Here is a 16,999-nt window from a genome sequence, read left to right as displayed (position 1 = left end):
GAGCAACTTAAAAGATACATTTTGTAACTCTATCACACATGGTCTTTCCCTGGTAGTGAATCACTACAATGTTACATTGTTTAACTTTGCAATATTAAATGTATTGAAGACACCATCTGTATTGTAACCTTGTCTCGGTTGTCCTTGAAATGGACCAAAAATAGACCTTTAAAAGTTGTTGTTAGTTATATTGACTTAATTATTCTGTGTTGCTCTTTAGCAAGAGTGTGTATTTAGAGACAATTTAAACAGTTGAAAGGGGATCGTTTTTGGGATAGTTGGGAGTGTAAGTGGGCTGTGTACTTCAAGAGTTGCTGTCAGTGGAGTATTTATTCGCTATAAAGTAATCCCAGACTGCATTCCTCTAATGGTTTATTGTGTGGTTGGAAACGGGTCCCAGTGGGCAGACAATGGTATAAAAACGGTATATGAATCTGTAAAGTACAGAGTTCCAGGGAACATTATAAAACCGGGACCAACAGAATGGAAATGATGGACTAGGTTTAGAATAATCATCTAAATGGATTAACTTTACCTCAAAATTTCATTTTATTTTCTTGGATAGAGACCTGAAATATTAAAGAAGTTCTTTACCATTTTCATCCCAAGAGCTTACTGAAGAAATAAGGGAAACCGAGATATAGTACTTGAAAACAATATCTTAGAACGGATTTTCAAATGGAGTACATGCTGTTTCTTGTCTTGCTGACAACTGTGTCCTCCATTGCCTTAAACAGGGAGGAAATCATGGAAGCCATGGTAAGAATATACTGTATAGTAAATTACCAATAAGAACTGCTGCAATTAGTTATTTACTAAACAGCCTGGTTTGTGCTTTCGCCAACTCCTTTCTGTATTTGTTTTCATACCAAACATGTAAGTACTAATACTGTTAATGATATGTCTACCACATCTTAGGTCTATTTAAGAAACTATGGCTACCTACACATTCCACTGGACCGTAGTAAGAGCCAAATGTATCTGACTGAAGAAATCACAGAGGCACTGAGGTAACCACCAAACATCACACTTTTGTTTTCTGCTTTAGGCTGCCCCTCAGCTAGCTTCCTCCTACCCTATACTTATTGTATGACTACATATGTGTCTCATTAACATTTATCTTACCCATTATAACTTTAGAACCTTCCAGAAGGCAACTAACTTGGCCATCTCAGGAACGTTCAATGAGGCCACATTAGAAATGATGAAACGACCTCGGTGTGGTGTTGAGGACTCCTTCAATGACAAAACCCTCAAATATCGAGTCATGGGTGGGTCATTTTATTTATTCTCCGACTTCATTGTTATATTATCTTGACTTGATGAGGCAAACATGGCCACACAATCAACTACGAGTAAAAACAGGCTTAATTTAAATGTTAAGACTATACAACTATTTTCAACTAGTATATTTTACAAATTACTATTTCCATAGGTTCTACTTGGCGAAAGAAAATTCTGACCTACCGCATCTATAACTACACCCCAGACTTGGGCCTGGCAAAAACACGTGCTGCCCTCAAGGCTGCGTTTAGGTACTGGAGAGAGGTGTCAACCCTGAGTTTCCAGGAGGTGCTCTTTCCAGGAAGAGCAGACATCAAGATCTCGTTTCATAAGAAGGATAGATCTTGTCCGGTGCCCTTCGATGGACCAGGTGAGAGTCAGAGTACAGCATAGTCACACTGCAGTTTGAATGTGTGAAAGAAGGCTTTTCAGATCTCAGTCTGATGTGGATTATCTACAGTACTTGCCAAAGGTTTGGACACACCTACTCATTCAAGAGTTTTTCTTTATTTTTACTATTTTCTACGTAGTAGAATAATAGTGAAGACATCAAAACTATGAAATAACACATAGAATCATGTAGTAACCAAATTGTTAAAAAATATATATTATATTTGAGATTCTTCAGATTAGCCACCCTTTTCCTTGATGACGGCTTTGCACGCTCTTGGCATTCTCTCAACCAGCTTCATGAGGTAGTCACCTGGAATGCATTTAAATTAACAGGTGTGCCTTGTTAATTTGTGGAATTTCTTTCCTCCTTCATGCGTGTGAGCCAATCAGTTGTGTTGTGATAAGGTAGGGGGGTATACAGAAGATGGCCATATTTGGGAAAATACATTATTATGGAAAGAACAGCTCAAATAAGCAAAGGGAAACAACAGTCCATCATTACTCTAAGACATGAAGTTCAGTCAATCAGGAAAATGTTAAGAACTTTGACATTTTCTTCAAGTGCAGTTGCAAAAACCATTAAGCGCTATGATGAAACTGGCTCTCATGATGACCGTCACAGGAAAGGAAGACCCAGAGTTACCTCTGCTGCAGAGGATACGTTCATTAGAGTTACCAGCCTCAGAAATTGCAGCCCAAATAAATGCTTCACAGAGTTCAAGTAACAGACACATCTCAACAACGACTGTTCAGAGGAGACTGCGTCAATCAGGCTTTCATGGTCGAATTGCTGCAAAGAAACCAGTATTAAAGGACACCAATAATAAGAAGAGACTTGCTTGGCCCAAGAAACACGAGCAATAGACCAGTGGAAATCTGTCTTTTGGTCTGATGAGTTCAAATTTGAGTTTTTTGGTTCCAACTGCTGTGTCTTTGTGTAACAGAATAACTTTACGTCCGTCCCCTCGCCCATACCCGGGCGCGAACCAGGGACCCTCTGCACACATCGACAACAGTCACCCTCGAAGCATCGTTACCCATCGCTCCACAAAAGCCGCGGCCCTCGCAGAGCAAGGGGAACTACTACTTCAAGGTCTCAAAGCAAGTGACGTCACCAATTGAAACGCTATTTAGCGCACACCGCTAACTAAGCTAGCCGTTTCACATCCGTTACATTTGTGAGACACAGAGTAGGTGAACGTATGATCTCCATATGTGTGCTTCTGACCGTGAAGCATGGAGGAAAAGGTGTGATGGTGTGGGTGTGCATTGCTGGTGACACTGTCTGTGATTTATTTAGAATTCAAGGCACACTTAACCAGCATGGCTACCACAGCATTCTGCAGCGATATGCCATCCCATATGGTTTGCGCCTTGTGGGACTATCATTTGTTTTTCAACAGGACAATGACCCAACACACCACCAGGCTGTGTAAGGGCTATTGACCAAGAAGGAGAGTGATGGAGTGCTGCATCAGATAACCTGGCCTCCAAAATCACCCGACCTCAACCCAATTGAGATGGTTTGGGATGAGTTGGACTGCAGAGTGAAGGAAAAGCAGCCAACAAGAGCTCAGCATATGTGGGAACTCCTCCAAGACTGTTAGAAAAGCACTCCAGGTGAAACTGGTTGAGAGAATGCCAAGAGTGTTCAAAGCTGTCATCAAGGCAAAGGGTGGGTACTTTGAAGAATCTCATAATATTTATTTAGATTTAACACTTTTTTGTTTACTACACGATTCCATATGTGTTATTTAATCGTTTTGATGTCTTCACTATTATTCCACAATGTAGAAAATAGTAAAAATAAAGAAAATCCCATGAATGAGAAGGTGTGTCCAAACCTTTAACTGGTTCTGTATATGCCTCTGAATGTGATAGCAAAAAAAAGAAATGTCCTCACACTGTCAAGCAAACTTAACATGTGTAAATATTTGTATTGTAACAAGATTCAACAACTAAGACGTAAACTGAACAGATTCCACAGACATGTGACTAACAGAAATTGAATAATGTGTCCCTGAACAAAGGGGGGGGGTCAAAATCAAAAGTAACAGTCAGTATCTGGTGTGGCCACCAGCTGCATAAAGTACTGCAGTGCATCTCCTCCTCACAGACTGCACCAGATTTGCCAGTTCTTGCTGTGAGATGTTACCCCACTCTTCCACCAAGGCACCTGCAAGTTCCCGAACATTTCTTTGGGGGAATGGCCCTAGCCCTCACCCTTCCGATCCAACAGATCCCAGACATGCTCAATGGGATTGAGATCCGGGCTCTTCGCTGGCCATGGCTGAACACTGATATTCCTGTCTTGCAGGAAATCACGCACAGAATGAGCAGTATGGCTGGTTGCATTGTCATGCTGGAGGGTCATGTCAGGATGAGTCTGCAGGAAGGGTACCACATGAGGGAGGAGGATGTCTTCCTCCGGTGACACATCGCCCCAGACCATGACGGACCCTCCACCTCCAAATCGATCCCGCTCCAGAGTACAGGCCTCGGTGTAACGATCATTCCTTCGACGATAAATGCAAATCCGACCATCACCCCTGGTGAGACAAAACCGCGACTTGTCAGTGAAGAGCACTTTCAGCCAGTCCAGCGACGGTGGGTTTGTGCCCATAGGTGACGTTGTTGCCGGTGATATCTGGTGAGGACCTGCCTTACAACAGGTCTACAAGCCCTCAGTCCAGCCTCTCTCAGCCTATTGTGGACTGTCTGAACACTGATGGAGGGATTGTGCGTTCCTGGTTTAACTCGGGTGTTGTTGTTGCCATCCTGTACCTGTCTCGCAGGTGTTTATGTTCGGATGTACCGATCCTGTGCAGGTGTGTTGTTACACGTGGTCTGCCACTGCGAGGACGATCAGCTGTCCATCCTGTCTCCCTGTAGCGCTGTCTTAGGCGTCTCACAGTATGGACATTGCAATTTATTGCCCTGGCCACATCTGCAGTCCTCATGCCTCCTTGCAGCATACCTAAGGCACGTTCATGCAGATGAGCAGGGACCCTGGGCATCTTGCTATTGGTGTTTTTCAGAGTCTGTAGACAGGCCTCTTTAGTGTCCTAAGTTTTCACAACTTAATTTCCTACCGTCTGTAAGCTGTTAGTGTCTTAACGACTGTTCCACAGGTGCATTTTCATTAATTGTTTATGGTTAATTGAACAAGCATGGGAAAAGTGTTTAAACCCTTTACAATGAAGATTTGTGAAGTTATTTTGATTTTTATGAATTATCTTTGAAAGACAGGGTCCTGAAAAAAGGATGTTTGTTGTTGCTGAGTTTATACACTGCTCAAAAAAATAAAGGGAACACTTAAACAACACAATGTAACTCCAAGTCAATCACACTTCTGTGAAATCAAACTGTCCACTTAGGAAGCAACACTGATTGACAATGAATTTCACATGCTGTTGTGCAAATGGAATAGACAACGGGTAGAAATGATAGGCACTTAGCAAGACACCCCCAATAAAGGAGTGGTTCTGCAGGTGGCGACCACAGACCACTTCTCAGTTCCTATGCTTCCTGGCTGATGTTTTGGTCACTTTTGAATGCTGGCGGTGCTTTCAGTCTAGTGGTAGCATGAGACTGAGTCTACAACCCACACAAGTGGCTCAGGTAATGCAGCTCATCCAGGATGGCACATCAATGCGAGCTGTGGCAAGAAGGTTTGCTGTGTCTGTCAGCGTAGTGTCCAGAGCATGGAGGCGCTACCAGGAGACAGGCCAGTACATCAGGAGACGTGGAGGAGGCCGTAGGAGGGCAACAAACCAGCAGCAGGACCGGTACCTCCGCCTTTGTGCAAGGAGGAGCAGGAGGAGCACTGCCAGAGCCCTGCAAAATGACCTCCAACAGGCCACAAATGTGCATGTGTCTGCTCAAACGGTCAGAAACAGACTCCATGAGGGTGGTATGAGGGCCTGGCGTCCACAGGTGGGGGTTGTGCTTACAGCCCAACACCGTGCAGGACGTTTGGCATTTGCCAGAGAACACCAATTCGCCACTGGCGCCCTGTGCTCTTCACAGATGAAAGCAGGTTCACATTGAGCACATGTGACAGTCTGGAGACGCTGTGGAGAACGTTCTGCTGCCTGCAACATCCTCCAGCATGACCGGGTTGGCGGTGGGTCAGTCATGGTGTGGGGTGGCATTTCTTTGGGGGGCCGCACAGCCCTCCATGTGCTCGCCAGAGGTAGCCTGACTGCCATTAGGTACCGAGATGAGATCCTCAGACCCTTGTGAGACCATATGCTGGTGCGGTTGCCCTGGGTTCCTCCTAATGCTAGACCTCATGTGGCTGGAGTGTGTCAGCAGTTCCTGCAAGAGGAAGGCATTGATGCTATGGACTGGCCTGCCTGTTCCCCAGACCTGAATCCAATTGGGCACATCTGGGACATCATGTCTCGCTCCATCCACCAACGCCACATTGCACCACAGACTGTCCAGGAGTTGGCATCATCAGGAGCATGCCCAGGCGTTGTAGGCAGGTCATACAGGCATGTGGAGGCCACACACACTACTGAGCCTCATTTTGACTTGTTTTAAAGACATTACATCAAAGTTGGATCATCCTGTAGTGTGGTTTTCCACTTTAATTTTGAGTGTGACTCCAAATCCAGACCTCCATGGGTTGATAAATTTGATTTCCATTGATAATTGTTGTGTTATTTTGTTGTCAGCACATTCAACTATGTAAAGAAAAAAGTATTTAATAAGAATATTTCATTCATTCAGATCTAGGATGTGTTATTTTAGTGTTCCCTTTATTTTTTTGAGCAGTGTATGTTTACCTTTCTGAAAACATCCTCTGTCATTAGGGGGAGTGCTTGCCCACGCAGATAACCCTGAATCGGGCATTGTGCATTTTGACGAAGATGAGCAGTGGACAGAGGGGACGACCTCTGGCCATAACCTGAGGATTGTAGCAGCCCATGAGATTGGTCACGCCCTTGGCCTGGGTCACTCTCAGAACCACAAGGCTCTGATGGGACCTGTCTACTCTGGTTACCGTGCCAACTTCAAACTACATCCTGATGACATTCATGGAATCCAAGCTCTGTATGGTGGGGGATGGATCATCATTTATTTTATTGAGTTAAGACAGACAGAGTATGTGTCATAGAATTACTCCATAGTCAGACTTTGATTTCCTGTGGATGTTGTATGTAGAGGATAAAGACAGATTCAAAAAGGTATGTCCCGTAGAGAGTAGTGCTTGCAATGCCAGGGTTGGGGGTTTGATTCCCATTGGGGACCAGTACAAAAATGTTTGCACTCACTAATGTAAGTTGCTCTAGATAAGAGTGTCTGCTAAACGACAAAAATGTTACGTGTTTGAAACATTTGTCTTTTCTGTTCTCCTTTAGGGAAGCCAGGCAATCGTCCAACACTATCCAGAAAGCCAAATGATTCGTCCCAAGAGGCAGGTTCACCACATCTTTGCAAGAGTGTCATAGATGCAATTATGTTAGGTAGGTATTGTAAAGATTTAGTCCCAATTTTAGCCGTACAAAAAACGATGTAAACTCTATATGAAACTGCAAATTATCAAAGCGCTTTCATTCAGATATACAGTATCTACAAGTGTTTGTCTAATATTTATTGACCACCCAGGTCCTTTTCGCAAGACATATGTCTTCAGCGGTCAGTATGTTTGGACAGTGTCTGACACTACTGGCTACAACACACCCATCCTGATCTCTGTGCTGTGGAAGGATCTGCCAGGGAGCCTCAACGCAGCTGTTTACTCTCAGAGGACCAACAAGTCCTACTTCCTGAAAGGTAAACCTTTCACCCTGCATCACTCCCATATCAGTTTGTGCTGTCTTGCCAACTTCGTTGTCATTATTTACCAAACCTACCATAGGAGTCGGCAAAACATCACACACAGATCATGGGCCAGTTTTCATGTGTCACTGTCATATTATTGCTTCAGGAGACAAAGTGTGGAGGTATACCAGATTCAAACTTGACGTTGGCTTTCCGAAACACTTGGCCAGCATTCCTTCTAATGTCGATTCAGCCTTGTACTTCAACCGGAACAACAAAGTGATCTTCTTCAAGGTAAGGAACAAACAAACAATGGTTTTGGCTAATGTGTGAACATGTAACATACGCTCAAGTCTAGACCGTTTCAGAATGAGTGGGACGACCAAATAATAGTTACACTTCATTCTATCCCAAAGGGTTCTCAGTATTGGCAGTGGGATGAAGCTGGAGCAACGGACTCCAGGACGTATCCCAAACCGATATCACATCTCTTCTCTGGGGTACCCTACAACCTGGATGCAGCCTTCACATGGACAAACGGCCATATATACATTTTCAAAGGGAACCAGTACTGGCGCATCAACAACAACCAAGTTGTGGATAAGGGCTACCCTCTCAGAACGAGTGAAAAATGGATGCAATGTGATAAATAGACCTTTAGAGGTCAGTGGTGTTTTATTTCAAACTCACCGTTATTCACCAAGTACATTTACACACACCTATAATCATTTGCCTTAGTGAGAAGGTGCTGCCAGTGATATACAATATACAAACAGAATACAGACACTAGTCCACATAGACATCATACAGAATATACAATATCGGAACAGTAAATGGAAAACTCTGGTGCATAGGCTGATTACAGTGGAGAAGTATCATTTACAGAGGGGATATATCTATAAGCAGAGCGAGGGATGCTGCCGTGGCAAATGTATACAGTGTTGTACATAGTGCAGATTAGTATTTGAGGTCATTGGCGACAAGGTGTAGTAATCTGTCCAATGCAAAGTCACTTAATCCCTATGAGCCCGATGGCCGGTTGATGAGGGCCACAGCATGGGTGAAGAAGCTGTTGAGACCGGACAATGCGCTGCAGTTTGCCCTGGCCCTTTCCTCTCCATTTCTAATGTAAGACGTTAGCCTCCAGAACCAAATTTTCACTCCAACACTATACGGTATGAAAGTCCCGCCTACTTCCTGGATCATGTCCCACCGCATTTGAATGGCCTTCAAGATTACATCGTCAAATTCATGAAAATACTGTTGTTTAAGATACAGTTGAAGTCGGAAGTTTACATACACCTTAGCCAAATAGATTTAAACTCAGTTTTTCACAATTCCTGACATTTAATCCTAGTAAAAATTCCCTGTTTTAGGTCCGTTAGGATCACCACTTTTATTTTAAGAATGTGAAACGTCAGAATAATAGTAGAGAATGATTTATTTCAGCTTTTATTTTTTTCATCACATTCCCAGTGGGTCAGAAGTTTGAATTTTGGCCCATTCCTCCTGACAGAGCTGGTGTAATCAAGTCAGGTTTGTAGACCTCCTTGCTCACACACCCTTTGTCAGTTCTGCCACACATTTTCTATAGGATGAGGTCAGGGCTTTGTGATGGCCACTCCAATACCTTGTCTTTGTTGTTCCACAACTTTGGAAGTATGCTTGGGGTCATTGTCCTTTTGGAAGACCCATTTGTAACCAAGCTTTAACTTTTTGAGATGTTGCTTCTATATATCCACATCATTTTCCCACCTCATGATGCCATCTATTTTGTGAAGTGCACCAATCCCACCTGCAGCAATGCACCCCCACAATATGATGCGGCCACCCCCGTGCTTCACGGTTGGGATGATGTTCTTCGGCTTGCAAGCCTTCCCCTTTTTCCTCCAAACATAACGATGGCCATTATGGCCAAACAGTTCTATTTTTGTTTTATCAGACCAGAGGACATTTCTCCAAAAAGTATAATCTTTGTACCCATGTGCAGTTGCAAACCGTAGTCTGGCTTTTTTATAGGTGGTTTTGGAGCAGTGGCTTCTTCCTTGCTGAGCGGCCTTTCAGGTTATGTCGAAATAGGACTAGTTTTACTGTGGATATAGATATCCGTCTTCTCCAGCATCTTCCACAAGGTCCTTTGCTGTTGTTCTGGGATTGATTTGCACTTTTCTCACCAAAGTACGTTCATCTCTAGGAGACAGAACGCGTCTCCTTCCTGAGCGGTATGACTGCTGCGTGTTCCCATGGTGTTTCTACTTGTGTACTATTGTTTGTACAGATGAACGTGGTACCTTCAGGCGTTTGGAAATTGCTCCCAAGAATGACCCAGACTTGTGGAGGTCTACAAAATAAATTCTGAGGTCTTGGCTGATTTCTTTTGATTTTCCCATGATGTCAAGCAAAGAGGTACTGAGTTTGAAGGTAGGCCTTGAAATACATCAACAAGTACACCTCCAATTGACTCAAATTATGCTAATTAGCCTATCAGAAGCTTCTAAGACCATGACATAATTTTCTGGAATTTTTCAAGCTGTTTAAAGGCACAGTCAACTTATTGTATGTAAACTTCTGACCCACTGGAATTGTGATCATTGAATTATAAGTTAAATAATCTTGTCTGTAAACAACTGTTGGAAAAATTACTTGTGTCATGCTCAAAGTAGATGTCCTAACCGACTTCTCAAAACTATAGTTTGTTAACAATTAATTTGTGGGGTGGTTGAAACACTTAAGTTGGAGTCATTAAAACTAGTTTATGTAAACTTCCGACTTCAACTGTATGTACAATTATATTCATGGCTTATGGTAAATTCATCCACGAATACGAGTATAATTTGACATTTATTTGAATTTACCGTCTTCATAAATGTTATGATATAATCTTTAAGGCCATTCAAAAACAGTGTGACACGATCCAGGAAGTAGGCAGGAGTTTCATACCGTATAGCCAAGCCAATGTATCACCTAACCCGCTAAGGTGAAATATAGTAACATTTAAGGATTTTATTTATTTTGATAACACGAGTGACAAATGTTTTATGTGTGTGTAAAGTATGTAAATCCCTAAATGTATAATTCCCCCCTTGTAAACTGCATAAAACTAACAATGGATGTCTTCACAAAAATGTATATTAGCAAACTGACTAAAATAAAGCAATTTGATTTATTGGAAGAAGGATCAATGTGTTATATTACGATTGACTGTCTGATACCTTAAGACTGTCAATAATAAACAAAACAACAGATTGATTTAGTATTTTGAATTTTGTCTCAAGAATCATTCTGTCGTCTCAAAAAAACAGTCTATGAATGGTCTGCTGGAGAGAGGTATAGGGCACCTAAGTGGAACTGGGAGGGGATGCCTAGTATTTGGTGGTCATCCCTCAGACCCTATAAACTAGGGAGGAGTCAGTCAGGGGCACCATGGAGCCTGTCTCAAAGTCAATCATGGAGTGGTTGACTGTGCTGTTGCTGTTGGTAGAGGAGCCTGTACCCATCTGGCGGTCACGAATGCTTTGGATGTAACTCTGGAAGGCAAAGTGGTAAGGAAAGAATGACATTGATTCTCTAGGTCTAGGATGATAGAAAATAATTGACACTGGTGACACACAATGATGTATATTAGCTAAGTGCATAAACATTTTGAAATAAGTGTTTTAATCGAGCTCATTCATGCCCATTAGGAGTGAAGAAACTCACTGGGGCCAGGACGTCCCCAGCATAGCGCTTTAGGATTGGAGGCTTGCGATGGCGGTAAGTGCCCTGCTGGGGTCGTCTCTGGGCATCTCTTCGTCTGATTCGCATCAGTTGGACCTGTCTTTGTCGGCCACTGACAGGTACTTGGGGATGTTCAATGTAAATTAGCATAGGACAGAACAAGAGCGAATTATGTTGTAGTCAGTTTTCAAGTGTAACCTAAGTATCAAATGAAGTAGTGATGACCGAGGAAGAAAGCATTCCAGATTTTTTATGAAACTGCCACTCACCTTCTGTGTGGGACACTCCTTTGGCAGTGAGCATCCATTGCACCAGCACCCCCATCAGACTGAATAGAGGACATACACCTGTTATAACCCAGCTGTACCAGCAGAGGGAACGAGGAGGAACCTGAGACAGGATGTCGTACGCATGGCCAGCCAGCAGCGACGTCTCTACGAAGAAGTCCACACACGCCATCACCACAGCGGCACCGACTGCAGCCGTGGAGAGCACAGTGAATAGTTTCTGCCACTGCAGTGTGAGAATGGCACAAAAGGTGCTCGTGGCCAGGAGGGCACCCAGAGGCGCCCATAGGGGGGTAAGGCTGTAAAACTGTCCGATAACCAGCAGGTTGGCAAGGGTGAGCAGACTCCCCAGATGTAGGCCAGTAATGATGAACCCCACAGTCTGTACCAGCATAGTCACCAGGCCACAGAGCACAGCCACTCCCAGGAGGATGCCTGCTTTGGTCTCTGTAGTCAATTGGGTGTCCAGCACAGGCTCCTTATGGTACAACATGCAGACTAGTGCAGACCCAAACATGAAGCCGGACAGAAACATGACCATCTTAAAGCAGCGGTATCCTAAAGAAAGAGAGACAAGTGGAGGGATGTTAAGTAAGAAAATATGGAGAAGGAAGCAAAGTGTACTTAAAGGGCAACTCCACCACTTTTTAACCTAATTTTCATTATCTCCAGCACAATACCATTGTCTACATATGTGAAAACAACGGATTTCAAAAAAGAAAAATGTAAAAAAAGTGCTACACTATGACATCATCAAAAGCTAAAACATTTAGAAAACAGTGATTTTCAAACTCTGAGATTTGTGGTGATGTGGAGCAAGAAAATACCCTCCCTCTGGCTAGAAACTTGTTGCAGGTTTTGAAAATCACAGTTTTTTAAAAACGTTTAATGTCACAAAGAAGCATTTTTTTAGGACCTTTTTGTCTTTTTAACCACAGATCATAGAAACGAGGCATTTCACATATGTACACACAGGTATGGTGCTGGAGATGAAGAATATGAGGTTAAAAAGTGGCGGAATTGTCCTTTAGGTGTACTAGGTTTGACTGAGTTGGGATTTATTCCTAAAAAGCCATTTGTAGACTAGATTTTGTCTTTGGTAAACTGTACAGTTTGCAGAATATTTGAGAGCTATTGTTAACTTCACATGAGGCATAGTCTGCTTAAGACAATCTAAACGTGTCTATTATCAGACAACATTCACAGCGAGTGCATCTGTTGGGTTTAATGGATTTGGACCTGGCTAGGAGTCTACCTGAATTATCCCAGGTGGCTGTTCTCCAACTCTCTTGCAGCAGAACCAGGTGGCCCATCTGCATCTCTCTCCTAGCCTACCCTGGAAGTTATCCACTTTATACCCCGGGCTGGCCCAGCCCAGACACCTGGCCCTGCTGTGTTTACTGTAAGGTTATAGTATAGGTAGGGTATATCATCAATATACTCAAAGTGAGCTGATTAAATATTTTCACTTAGTCTGATGGGGTTAAATGTCAACGGAAAGGTTCTGGCCTTTCTAGGGAGTTTTTCCTAGCCACCATGCTCCTACACCTGCATTGCTTGCTGTTTGGGGTTTTAGGCTGGGTTTCTGTACAGCACTTTGAGATATCAGCTGATGTAAGAAGGGCTTTATAAATTAATTGGATTTGATTTGGACTGGGAATTAAATAATGATGCATCTACAGTGGGGCGTTGGATTGTTTTGTGTTAATGCTGTAGTTAAATTGCAGATATGCCTATCATATCTTTAATGTGTATGTCTTGAGAGTACACATGTGCAAGTTCCAACTGTCCTCTATTACAGGCCAGGGACTTACCAAAAAAGCAGTAGATGAGGCTGAACAGAAAGCATACTGAGCAGACGATGGATGGGATGAGGTCATACTTCCTAGTGAACCCCAACTCACACGCATCCTCTTCAGCCACGCCATAGAGGATATATTGATCCTCTTCAACCTGCCTCTGCACTGCCCCATCAGGGACCAAGAGTGAGCTGGGGTTTGCCATCTTGGAGCAGTCGTTTAACAGGTTAGGATAAAGATTGCTTTTGTTTAGCAATTTAGGCCATCTGTGTAACTGTGTTGTTTTCCTGTCTTAATCTCACGTGAGAGCATATTTCAACAGTCAACACCAAGCCAGGATATTGTCAGTATTCCATTGGGACAGGACTTTGCTTCATTCATTTAATTAAAGAATTTGACGAATGCTTCATTTTGGTAGAATGTAAGAGCTGAGGAAACAGGGAGTTCCTATGAGAAGTGTGTGAATCAGACCCTTTCCTGTTCTGCACCTGCAACAAGAGGAGAGGAGAGTCAAATACATCCAGAGAAAATTATTACCCCTTTAATAGGCAGATTCTAAATGATCAAACTGGACATTACTCTATGTACCTAGTCTTCACATATACATCTAAGGTGTTGTCTAAATAATCTGCATAGAGACGGTAATCTCTGTACTACACAATCCTCTCCCCAGGAACCAGAAAAGGAAACTGAGATCCTCTCTGGGTCATGCATCTTTTTCTTGACCCTTTGTTAAAATGCAGGATGCAGCTGAGGAAACGAGGGGTGGATTGATGCCGACTGAGTCATTGAGCCTCTTTGTTTTGAACATATGTTAAAAGCGCTCCAATCACAAAACAATGCTAAGCAAACAAACACCCCAACAGTAGGACATATCGTTCCAAAACCTTAAAAAGGAATTGTGGGGGAAACTATGTAACACAATTTAGAATAATCTGGAAAAAGTTGAAAAAAGCTATATCCTCAGCATTCAAACCACATCCACCTTGGTGACCACATACTTAACTCTTCACCCAAGGAGAAATTGTGTTGCCTCAGTCTGACTAGCAACAGATTATGCTCTACGTTGAATGACCTTATAAGCTTTCCAGGCAGATCCCCAGATAATTGAATTAGAGGCCTATTAGCAGAGTCTAGCTCGCCTCATGTCCTGCTACCTGCTACCTGTTTGTAAGTCACAAAGAAAACACTATCACTTTCTATGGCACCAATCAAGGGACCTTTGCTATTATAATATAACTTCATGTCAGGATGAAAAACGCTTCATTTTTGATAATGGATTAAAACTGAACACTGAGCCATCTGCCAAAAAGAGACTTCCTGTGAAAATATATATTTATACAGTCAGACACATAAGCACCTCATTATCAGTTATCGACAAAGTAGTCATATTCAACAGGCGTGACATGAGTGGTAAACCAAATTCCACTTGTTTGATCATTAATAGATAAGATCACATATTTGGATCTGACATTAGCAGACATATGCAGACCAGAGAGTATTTGAGGTAATGAGTTTACAAATACTGTTCTCATGAATCATTTTAAGAGTCTGAAAATAAGTCATCTTACCTGACATGCGACATATCCAGAATTACAAACTGCGATGAGAAGAAATAGGACTGCTACTCATTTGACCCTTGGAGGAGTTACATTAGTTTGTTCTATCTATGCTGCGTTGAGGACAACCTACTCGTGCGGTGCGTCCCTCTCAAATGTGGCCACTGGACCTCTGACAGCGTCAGACATCAGTGCAAGAGAGTGACCATCTGTGCCAAGCTTGTTCTATAGATCAGAGGTGAGGCAATATTGTTGTTGTCCACATGATGTCTCTCCAGTCATACAGATTTTCAATTTACAACAGAGGAAAGATTGGTTAAATCCATTGCCAGACAGGTTCCATCGTGAGTCAGGCATGATGGAACATGTCAGGGATGGAATATGGAAGTTTAAGTTCTGGGAAAGAGGTGATATTCTGGATGCTATGAGTAAACAGCTCACCCATACTACAGAATAATGAAATGTAGTCTTGTATCTCAGTGTATATGCAAATGTTAAATAAATGGTTTGTCAGAACAGAAAAATTCACTCACGAGCTTGATAAATTAAATGGTGCTTCATGATGACGTTATCAACCGCTGATGTTTATTTTTTAAGATTGTGCACATACACATTTTATTTCTACGACTGACAGATTAGTTATGAAACTCACATAATGTACAGAGGTATATTTACAGACACACAGTTTGCAGTAGCCACTGGATTGAGATTGGAGAAGGCTGAGAAAGCATGCCTCAGTCTATACCCAATTTGCCATTTACACATATATCCAGCAAAAGATCACAGTCAAAATGTCACAGTAACACTGCATGGGCACGAACACTATTAAGCCAAATATCATGTGAAAAAGAGCAGATTAAAAATTACAATGGGTTTACTCATACTGCCAGTGCACTGAGCTGCAATGATGTTGAAATCAGCAGTAAAATAGAGCTGTCATGAAGCATTGAGCGGCAAATAAAGATGCTATACTAAATGTCCATCAGTCATGTACTGAGTATGTGTGTTGCTGTGTTTGAAATAAATCAATGGGGACAATTGTCCCACATCTCAAACAAGATAGGATAGAGGTAAAAAAAAAAAATATATATATATATATATATATATATTTTTTTTTTAAATAAAATGTCCCCAAAATGTTGCATGATGAATCATGTTGCTGTTTTTATTTCAGAGAGTAATTTATGCAATATTTTGATGCACTGTTCACTGAACCATTATTCTTGGTGACCGGATTAAATAAACAGAGCTGGCGAGATTGAATAAATAACATAAAACATCTGACAAAGGGAGATGTACGTTCTAGGTTTGTAACAGAATAAGCATATACTAGAGCCAACCTTTCCCAATTGATAGTTAGAAAAGCTATGATTCTAGACACATCTTTAAAAGACGGCCTCTTGATGCTCCTTAATGAGAACTGTGAAGGCTATCATGAAATGTATAAGACTCATCTATTTCCCCCAAAAGGAATGCACAGCATAAGGATATTGGGTTTAAAAGACAACCAAGGGAAGTCTCCTCAGAGGGTTGATACCGACACTGTGGAGATTAATCTGACTGAATAACTCTAACCTGCTGGCAAAGTGGGAATCACTGACTGTCCTTGTTGCACCACATATTTCACTACTCATCATAAATCACATGTAGTGAAACCCCATATATGAGTTATATGAGGCTTATGGGGTATATAGAAAGCTGTCGTGACGTGACTATCATTAATCTGATGACTGTTATTTATTTTATCTACTAACTATGTTTAATTGTTACTTATGATTAAATGAATCATATGACAATTAACTCATTAGGAATTTGGGGCACCACGGAATAAGTTGTTTAACAAGTTACCATCTCCCAAATGAAACTCGAAGATACATCAATAAATGATACATCAATAACAGTCACTTGTTAATAATCATTACCCCATCAGTCTCATTCTGAACCCCAGCCTTTCTGAATATTCAGTACTACACAAATTGATTTAATCATTTATTTACCAACTAACTAAATAATAGCACCAAATATATAAGCAAACACAGAATAATAATAACACAGAATACACATACACACCAGAACAGAGAGGCACGTTTTGCTCTGGATTGTAATCAGAGGTCTGATATATATATATGCCATTTAGCAGACGCTTTTATCCAAGGCGACTTAAAGGCGACTTTATCCAAGGCGAATG

General features: G+C 42.0%; 2 protein-coding genes across 2 annotated transcripts; one reads left to right on the top strand and one right to left on the bottom strand.

Moving 5' to 3' along the window:
- The first annotated feature begins 257 nt into the window (after nt 1–257).
- Nucleotides 258–8,887, top strand: LOC118359937 (matrix metalloproteinase-19-like). Its single transcript, XM_035738869.2, has 9 exons — nt 258–759; nt 919–1,010; nt 1,141–1,271; nt 1,436–1,654; nt 6,498–6,743; nt 7,047–7,151; nt 7,294–7,461; nt 7,616–7,743; nt 7,866–8,887. The coding sequence occupies exons 1-9, from the start codon at nt 679–681 to the stop codon at nt 8,100–8,102; spliced, it is 1,407 nt and encodes a 468-aa protein (XP_035594762.1). The 5' UTR covers nt 258–678; the 3' UTR covers nt 8,103–8,887.
- A 580-nt stretch (nt 8,888–9,467) lies between these two features.
- LOC118359474 (transmembrane protein 198-like) lies at nt 9,468–15,031 on the bottom strand. The gene is made up of 5 exons (XM_035737990.2): nt 14,824–15,031; nt 13,268–13,740; nt 11,436–12,011; nt 11,149–11,288; nt 9,468–10,976 (listed from the first exon to the last, which is right to left on the bottom strand). The coding sequence occupies exons 2-5, from the start codon at nt 13,455–13,457 to the stop codon at nt 10,833–10,835; spliced, it is 1,050 nt and encodes a 349-aa protein (XP_035593883.1). The 5' UTR covers nt 13,458–13,740; nt 14,824–15,031; the 3' UTR covers nt 9,468–10,832.
- Nucleotides 15,032–16,999: the final 1,968 nt, after the last annotated feature.

Source organism: Oncorhynchus keta, chromosome 27, assembly GCF_023373465.1.
Source record: "Oncorhynchus keta strain PuntledgeMale-10-30-2019 chromosome 27, Oket_V2, whole genome shotgun sequence".
Lineage (NCBI taxonomy): Eukaryota > Metazoa > Chordata > Actinopteri > Salmoniformes > Salmonidae > Oncorhynchus > Oncorhynchus keta.
This window is presented reverse-complemented; position numbering and strand designations above follow the sequence as displayed.

Coding starts and splice junctions, on each gene's coding strand:
- LOC118359937 (XM_035738869.2), top strand. CDS start 679: ATGGAGTACATGCTGTTTCTTGTCTTGCTGACAACTGTGTCCTCCATT. Junction 1,272..1,435: donor CCTCAAATATCGAGTCATGG/GTGGGTCATTTT, acceptor CTATTTCCATAG/GTTCTACTTGGCGAAAGAAA. Junction 1,655..6,497: donor GGTGCCCTTCGATGGACCAG/GTGAGAGTCAGA, acceptor CTCTGTCATTAG/GGGGAGTGCTTGCCCACGCA.
- LOC118359474 (XM_035737990.2), bottom strand. CDS start 13,457: ATGGCAAACCCCAGCTCACTCTTGGTCCCTGATGGGGCAGTGCAGAGG. Junction 11,289..11,435: donor AGGAGTGTCCCACACAGAAG/GTGAGTGGCAGT, acceptor AACATCCCCAAG/TACCTGTCAGTGGCCGACAA. Junction 10,977..11,148: donor CTGGGGACGTCCTGGCCCCA/GTGAGTTTCTTC, acceptor TTTGCCTTCCAG/AGTTACATCCAAAGCATTCG.